Source organism: Galleria mellonella, unplaced genomic scaffold (genome assembly GCF_026898425.1).
Source record: "Galleria mellonella isolate WM207_F2 unplaced genomic scaffold, CSIRO_AGI_GalMel_v1 utg173, whole genome shotgun sequence".
NCBI lineage: Eukaryota > Metazoa > Arthropoda > Insecta > Lepidoptera > Pyralidae > Galleria > Galleria mellonella.
Window position 1 is genome coordinate 2,756,993 of NW_026442016.1, and position 9,074 is coordinate 2,766,066.

General features: G+C 32.3%; 1 protein-coding gene across 3 annotated transcripts; it reads right to left on the minus strand.

Moving 5' to 3' along the window:
- Positions 1-269: 269 nt before the first annotated feature.
- LOC113515468 (odorant receptor 4-like) lies at positions 270-8,549 on the minus strand. 3 transcript variants are annotated; one of them, XM_031912389.2, is made up of 8 exons: positions 8,354-8,549; positions 7,346-7,594; positions 5,926-6,191; positions 4,368-4,569; positions 3,736-3,784; positions 2,933-3,037; positions 1,623-1,784; positions 270-479 (listed from the first exon to the last, which is right to left on the minus strand). In XM_031912389.2, exons 1-8 carry the CDS (start codon positions 8,503-8,505, stop codon positions 420-422), a joined length of 1,245 nt encoding a protein of 414 aa, XP_031768249.2. In that variant the 5' UTR covers positions 8,506-8,549; the 3' UTR covers positions 270-419. The 3 variants fall into 3 exon arrangements, with proteins under 3 accessions (XP_031768249.2, XP_031768247.2, XP_031768253.2); XM_031912387.2 differs by having other exon boundaries at positions 3,685-3,784; XM_031912393.2 differs by having other exon boundaries at positions 3,685-3,784; positions 4,368-4,476; positions 8,354-8,548.
- Positions 8,550-9,074: the final 525 nt, after the last annotated feature.

Here is a 9,074-nt window from a genome sequence, read left to right on the forward strand (position 1 = left end):
GTGGGCACCAGACCATTCTGGGGCGGGCATGCAAGTTTATGGTATTGGTACAATGTCAATGAACAATTATATTTGAGATGGGGACTCATTGCTTTGGAGGACTGGAAGAAAAGAGCACAAGGACAAACAAGTATAGAAGTTTTATTATAAAATACTAGTTTTTACTCGCAACTTGGTCCGTGATAAAAATAACATTTATAATATTATGTTAGTAAAGACTTTTATTACTATAACAATAATGTCCTAATAGTAATTAAAACAAGTTTAAAATCAAAGTAATCACTTTATTAATATAGTTTCGTATAAGTGTAGTTAGTGTAATTTTAAATTGTACCTTTATATTAACACATTGCTTTAAAAATGAAGAAGTGTAGAAAATATTTTTTAATTCTTTCTTTAATATATAAGTGTAGGGACTTTTAAGAATCTGAATTGTATTGCCTAAGCATATTAAAGTAAGAATATGCAGTAGTCATGATCTGAAAAAAGAGAAATGTTCATTACTTCCATACCTAAGGTATTTACTTATCTGTTTCTAGGGGGAAAGGAATTGATAGCGTTGGGGCCTAACAGCCCAATTACTAATTATATCCTATCAGGTCGGCTTTCAGGGGGTCCCACCTTAAAAGCATTGAAGTCACGAACCAGCGTAAACGGCAGGCAAGCACTTAATATAAATAGCATAAAACTGGATACCTGGTTGTTTTTTAAATACTATATGACAAATAGACTTAATAACAACAAGAGCTGTCGTTAATTGTATGTTAATTCCAAAGAAATTAACATACATTTTAACTTTGAAATTATTGGATTAGACTGTATACCGCCGTCTTTCCTGCATACTGCTTTCAAAAACTAGTGTGTTAATATAAGGTACGGTCTATCTGTATATCAAATTTTATTCAAAATTATTTAATTAAAAATTCCAAACCTACAAAGTCAAGATATTTGTTATTAGCAAACTGTCTTTTCCTTGGCTTACCGAATATATATATAAAATAAATACACACATATAGAATAAAAATACACACGTACTGAAGAACGTAAGGGAATCAATCTGTCAAGTATTGTTTAGAAATACAATAATTTAAATCCAAGAACATTTTAATTTTATCTTTTTTTTTACCACTGACGTGGCAAACAACCATACGGCCCACCTGATGGTAAACAGTGAACGCCTGCAATAAGAGAGGCATTACGTGTGCGATGTCGACTCTGAAGAAACCTCTTTACCCCTTTTTTGTAGAACTCTATGGTGTAGTCTCTTGGAAAAACTTAGACATTCTCATAGACTCATTCTATAACCTAAGTGTTCGTTGAAGGAAACATTTCTGAAACCACACTGCACGCGACCGTCTAGTCTCTAAAGTATGAGGATGAACTTCCTGTCGATGGCATCTATCTGAGTGAGAAGTCAAATCTTTTGACCAACGTCTATATATATATATATTACAACACAGGGGGCAAACCAGCATGCGACTCACCTGATGGTAAGTGACTACCGCCGCCCCAATATATGAAGTAAAGTCAGTAATATATGAGGTTCCTTCCTGCTACGAAGAATTGCTAAGGAGATACAAATAAAATATAGACTTTCTATTTATACACATATGTTTATGTACCGAAGAGAATGTTTCCAGTTGCAATTGTGGCAGCCCTATAAACTTTATTACAAGTGGCTTCTGCGAGTGCTGCATTACAAGCACCATGTCGGTGCGGATCAGTGTGCCGAGACGAGTCTCGTGCCAGCCGCTGTTCCAACACGCATCGCCCACTGCGAATCCCTACAAGAAAAATTACGTGTTTTTTTATACTACTATAGTGGCAAATAAGAATATGTTTGTATAAAATAACTACACATACAACATAACTTTTTCGCAAAAAAAAAAAATACTGTGCTATGCATACGCTAATCAAAAGATTTTAAATCAGTTATTTTTAAAATTGCAATATCTATTTGATATGTCATCATAAAAAATGAGTAGATCAAAGTCAGACAATTTCAATTTATTTTTATATTTTTTTATAACAGAAACAAGTAAGCTGGTATAACAGGTATAAAGAGCAATATAAACATCAAAGAATTTGATGCCAATGATACCCATTGTTTAAAATTAAACTTTTTATATATTAACAATTGTAGTTTTTTTTATAAAAAAGAATATTTATAAACAATTGAAATAGAACAAAAAATATATACAATACTTCAAGTCAACAGACGACAATTTTATTTCACAACTAATATAATTAATAAATAATATATACAAAACAAGAACCAGCACATTTTACAAACACCCTTCATATATTGCTAATTGCAAAAGCAGTAATATGTCACTGTATACTGTAATATTACCCTTCAAACCGAAACAAAACTGTATGCACAAGCTAGCTACTTCAGAATTCTAGCAGAAACGCGGATAGGACAGATTGTTCAATACGAAAAATAAAAATATTAAAATGTAAACTATTTTATTATTGTAAAATATATTTTTGTCGTTTTTCTTTTGTCTATAACTTATATTATGTTTAGGGATAACATTATACTTATATCGAATGACTGCCATTAAAAAAAGTCCAGTACAGCTAGTCTATACTTACTACCTAGTGGATCCTCAGTGCGACGGTCTAATTAAAATGTATATGTAACTTGTTATTGAGAACTTGAAATATCCCTTGCATTATGTCATTAAAATGTAATATGTACATATATAGTACGCAGGAAAATATCAGACCTTGGCGTGTACTTCTACCTAGTAGTACACTTAATGGACTGCTGCTAGCTAAATGATTAAAGAATGAATACCTACTATATTCTGCTATAAGAATAAATTAGATCCTTATTCTAAGGTTCTGTACAAAGGTATAAGTAAAAGTATTGCGCACACATTCTTTATCTACATTAAACGCGATTTTTGTGATTATATTTACTTACTTTGTCCCGTAGCAAAGTGCCAATGTAACATGGTATCCACACCTGAACGAAGGAGGCCAAAAGCAACATTACAAAAATTATATCCAGCTTTCCTTGCTCCAAACTCTAAAATAACAAAATATATTTATTACTTTTATACTTACGTATTACTACAGACGCTGATGCGTAGTTTTGATTGTCAACAATTAATATGTACCAAATATTAGCATTTTAAGTGCAAGTGTAAATTGCAAATATTTTTTCCCATTCGATTCAATACCAAGCGGAAAATTACTGAAGTTCGCTCATGAGTATACAATAATATAGGGGTGCATACGAATTACGTTATTCATATATACTAATACGATTAAAAGTACACTATGCCGCAAGAACGGGATCTCTTTAGGACACTATTAATGCAGGTTCCTTAAAATAAGATTCTCTATAGTTGACACACACAGAACACTTTAAAACCTGATAAGGGATTGTTAGAAATATAATATAGTATAAATACCAGAGATAGATAGATTACGTTAAAATTACAGTAAATACTCCTTTCCAATACCAGTGTGCAATAAAAACAAATTTAAGATAAATTATGAAGTGTTTATTTTTAAATGTGTTATAAAGGAATAATAGTCAAAATTCATAGATGAAGATACAGTTAGGTCAGGCCATTAGCTTATTTACCATTCTAACTCGCATAAAAAGCCCTAATCATCGTACATAGTTTTTTTTTATGTAAATATATAACCTTTTTAAATAACACTCACATCAGCGACTTGGTAAGCCAATAAACATATAGCAATTGAAGAGAACATCACCTGATAAATTATAGGTGGTCCAAATACGGATGATACTGTTTTCAAAGACCTGTAATAAAGATCCGTCACTATAAATGTTATATAGATAAGACCTTACTATGAGTATTTAGAGATGAGGAGAGATTCTAATGCAGATCTCGTGTTTCAACCGTGAAGCAGCTGTGTTTGCATGGCTGTGTTTCGGTTTGAAGGGCGTGAATTTACTGGGTACAGAGGAATAACACCTGAGGCCTCAGGAATGGCAACGCATGGGAGGTATCATAGGCGAAACAGTATACTCTGTTATGTCCATGGTACTGCTCATGTCTATAGGCGACGGTTACCACTTTCCATCAGGTGGGCCGTCAGCTTGTTTGCCATTCTAAGTTGTATATAAAAAAAAAAAGATCTGTGAAAAACAATTGATGTGTAGCTATAATTTATTGGCAATTAAGTATGTGTATGAGTCTACTGATATCAGATACTTGAAGCCAGCATATGACAGATATATTGATAGCTTGTTTCTTCCAAACCCTATATAGGTTTACTATTTTCAATAGTTGTTTAAACTAACAATTAGGTGGTAACTAGATCCTTTTTTAATTAACTTATTATTTAAGTAAGTATACAAATTTGTAACAAATTAAATATACTTAAATACTGCGAGATGCCAGTTGACTATCCGTTTCATCCTACTGTTCAGTGTAGATTGTACTTGTTTACGAAGTGGATCCTTCGGGAGTAAGCACGCCACTGATTCGTCTAAACCATTAAATATTACTTCAAAATCCTGGATAATCATATCCAAAATATAGTAATAATGTAATAAGACGTGAAATAGTAAATAAATATAACCTGAAATTTAAATTTTATCAGTCAATAATCCATTAAAATTATAATGTAATATACGTAGGTACTTTGTAGCAGACATATTATTTTAGTTATAGTTAGGTATCTCAATGGATATATGAATTGTAAGAAAACACATAAAAGAGATTATTTGAAAAAATTAAAATGGGTACTAGGTTTTAACTGTTATTGCCACAACAAGATGTTAGTTATAAGGGGATTTTTGAGATATAAATCTTAACCCGTAACATGTGTAATATATAATAAAATATATATTTCAAGACTGTGTATAAGTGGTTTATTTTTTATAAATCAATAACACCTTTTATGTATATATTCATGTTTTGTAACTAAATTAAAAAATATAAGCATTTTTACAAAAAAAAAATTAAAAATTACAGTTTCAAAAAATTACTATTTATATTTCATTTATTAAAATGCTTGTATTTCTTTATTGGGCACACAAAATTAAATTAAAAAGGCTTATTGAAAAAGTCTGTCTATATAAACTTGTACTTTATAGTTTTATACTATATTCATCATCATCATTTCAGCCATTATTCTTCCACTGCTGGACATAAGCCTCCCCCATAGACTGCCATAAAGAACGCTGCTGAGCCACCTGCATCCACTGACTCCCTGCAATGCATTTCAGGTCGTCACGCCACCTAGTGGGACGTCCTACACTGCGTTTGCCCGTACGGAGTCGCCACACAAGAACTTTTCTTCTCCATCAGTTATCGGTTCTTTGAGCTATATGACCAGCCCATTGCCACTACAGCTTGTTTATCTTTCGGGTTATGTTGGTTACGTTGGTTTTTTTGCAGATATCATGGTTTCGAATTCTATCACGCAAAGAGGCACGCAAAGGAGGCAGAGAGAGCATAGCCTTCCCACTAGCTCGCTGAGTAATTTAAAGTTTTTGCATACAATCGTGTAGGACCATGTTTCGGTTTTATAAGTCATCACTGGCAACACGCAATGGTTAAAGACCTTCGTCTTCAAAGTCTGAGATATTTTGGATGAAAAGATGTGGTGTAATTTTCCGAACGCTGTCCAGCCGAGTTGGATTCGTCGGTTGATCTCTCCTTATACTATATTACAGAAAGGAAAATATCTCTAAAAAGATTGTTGTTTCCTTAAGATGAAAAAGTATTTGAATATATTGTATACTCTATGTTGCCTTAAAAATAAACCGAAAGACCAAGAGAAATAAAACCACTACAAGACGAATGTGTTAAAAAATTACCATTACCATAACATGTACAACACAAATGAATCGGTATGGTATCTGAGATTTTTTTTTTCAAATATAGTACTAGAATATTTAATATAAATATATTTTATTTTTTAAGTACTTACCACCAAATAATAAAGTTGCAACCATCAAAAAACCAATTTCAAGTACCACAAATATTTCATAGTTTGGTGTCCTGTACGGATCATCAGCAGGCAGCCAAAGGGGGAACATTAGAGGTCTATTTACGTCACTGTCGGTATTAAATAAACCCTGTATCACCAGAGGACATAGCATCAATGAAATGTACAAACTGTCAATGATTATCGGTACTAGGTGCCAGGTACAACATAATTTGTGTATAAACAACTGACCCGCCATAAATGTATCCCTGAAAAGATACGTATATGTAAATCAGTGAGAGTTAGAACTTATCCATAACTAGAGAATGTTTATTTTGTTGCTAGCAACAAAATGTATTTTTATAAACATGTTTATTTTCAACTAGTGACGCCACTTGGTGTCATAATATATATAGATTTTTTTTTAATGAATGGTAACTTCACTTATGCTATTGGTAGAGGGTAGTGAGGGATGATAGGAGGATGAAAGCAGGTCAGTTAGCCTATCATGATGAATAAACCTGGAATTTAACCTGATGGTTTATATATTGCTAGCAATGGGACCCTTAGTCTCCATTAATAACAATCACTTCTTCCTCCCCCCCTAGATTTGTCATTGTGATTGTGTCTGTACTCTAAACAGATCTGTCGCTGTGTGTTCATAATTTTTAGGTAATAGATATGTGTAAATACACTAAATTTGTGTTTGTTTGTAAAATAAAATAAATCCGACAAATAAAAAAAAAACAATAGCGTTCAAAATTGGCGAAAATATCGCGTAGAGTCTACGATGTAACTGAAGTAGGTATGATAAGTTACTGAAGTCGAAGGACAAAGTTATTGGTAAAAGCTAGTGAAGCTAAGATTATAAGTTTTAACTAGTAATAGTAAATATTGATAATTGAAATTTTGAAATAATTTATTATGAATTAATCACACTCAATAACACATAGACTTAGTACGTCATACTAAGTCTACTACGAAATATGTACTATTATAATTTAAGCAAGAACATTATTAATTGCTATAAAAAAATAAATAAATAAATAAAGTTTCTGGGTTTCCATTTTTGTCTTACAAAATTGTTTGATAAATTGTCTGTCTACAATTACTGACTGTCATCGACACACACTTAGGCTCTGTCAATTATTGACAAAATTTTATAAATATCTGTTGTATTGTGTAAGTAAGTACTTAGGTACACACACAATTAATTATGTTTATTTTCTTTGTTTAAAAATTCTACGCGTGCTGTTTTGTAACCCCGCGCGCCTAGGTACATGCGTAGTTTGCTATAGGGATAATCCGACTCTAGGGTGACTACATTCTACATTTCATTCTATGCCGGACCACAAGACATGTAGGGTAGTGTGGGGCATTAGTAAGTCGTTTGTGGAGCATTATAGGTAAAATCCATACTTACCTATGTTTAGACTCCATTGTACGAATAAAAATAAAATCGTTGTTCATATCCTCCAATAATTGAAGAATTTCGTCTTTATTGTAAAGTACACTACAAACCACAGTGAGATCCATTAATAAGAATAAAAAATAAAAAAAGCTTTCTGTTGCAAACGCATAGTCTTGAACAATGACGCCGTGAAACAGACCAATACTTTCGAAGGCCACGCCTATAAACGTAAATGAAATATATACTGTAGGCAATATAAATCTGAAAGTAATAACAAAAAAAACATTATGTAAAATAGGTAAAGTGCCCTGGGGTAAAATGTTAGGAACTGGTGGTCTACCATGAAATGAAATTCCGAATTTTCGGGCTCAATTTCGTGGTTTTGTTCGTACCAAAATCTACCCAGTAAATGGAGCTTAACATTTCGTTCATCATAAATTCTATGCTAATAGTCCAGAGGAATGATATTTTAACATTTTTATTCATTTTAAACGGCATGTATTATGTAATTTTAACATCAAATTTCTGTTTCGTTCCTCCCCGAAATTTCGGAAAATATTTCATGGTAGGCCCTCTAATCAGAGATGGTGTTATCTCCCAAATTGATCAATTTATATAACGACATGATTTGGACTAAAAACTTATGCTTCCGTAATTTAATACCTCCTTATACAGTGGATTTTAGAAGTAGGTAACCGCTTCTAAATGGCATATTTATATCTATAATTTTGAGTTACACTTTCAGGAACACAATTTGAAAATATTGATTTTGTTTCTCCTTAATTTTTGCTCACATTAATCAACTATCAATTTATTTTAAATATCTCTTTTACTTGTATAATAGTGTGATCTGTAATGTGCGTAGTGCAGTTCATATTTTTTGGAGACGGTTGCCACTTTCCATCAGATGGTCAATCAGTTGTTTGCCATGATATTTTAACTTTTTTATGACACTGCAGAGTGTTATAAAAAAGATATCATCTAGTAGCAATTACATTATAAATTATGTGTATACATAACCTTAGACGCGAGTCCCGATTATTTGTGAAAATGCCCATAGCTGCTAAGTAAATGTACAGTTGTGGATGAAAGTTTCTCAAGTTTACATCTGGCGAATCGAAATCATAGTCTTCTTTAGTGAAGAGCTTTTTAATCTTTCGTAACAAAGTCATTTTTATGAAAGATGTTCTACGTATAAAAGCATACAACGTTGTAAGCTTTTTCCCATGTAATTCGATAATATGAGTTAATTCAAAAGCTACTTATTATCTTGTTTAGGTAAATTAGCCAACAATTAGGTATCTGAATGAATGCCTATCGTAGTAAGAACCAATCATCATTAGACAGTGAATAGAATTACTTCAATTGCAGCATAGACCTCATTTTTTAGGATTCCGTACTTAAATGTAAAAAGATCCCGTATACCTACGATGCACTTCGTTTCGTCTTTGTCTGTTATAGAGATATATCTGGATAAAATGAAAAAATATCTTCGTAAGAGCTTCGTACTCCATTTGTTAGTAATGAAATCTGCCGACTACATATCTAGCTTATAGCTAACAGCAATACACAGCCCCCCCCCCCCTGACCCTCTATAGAAACCATAGTAATTAATTCCTAATGAATTCGTGCCAACGAACGATGGTTTTATTTTAACCTGATTTTATTTTCACATATCATCTCTTACTTACGGCTCCAAAATAGAAAATAAGGTAAACGTGGTTTTGTGCAATTTTCGTGC

Coding starts and splice junctions, on each gene's coding strand:
- LOC113515468 (XM_031912387.2), bottom strand. CDS start 8,505: ATGACTTTGTTACGAAAGATTAAAAAGCTCTTCACTAAAGAAGACTAT. Junction 4,570..5,925: donor TGCAACTTTATTATTTGGTG/GTAAGTACTTAA, acceptor TTTAAATTTCAG/GTTATATTTATTTACTATTT. Junction 3,785..4,367: donor TGGCATCTCGCAGTATTTAA/GTATATTTAATT, acceptor TCTTTATTACAG/GTCTTTGAAAACAGTATCAT.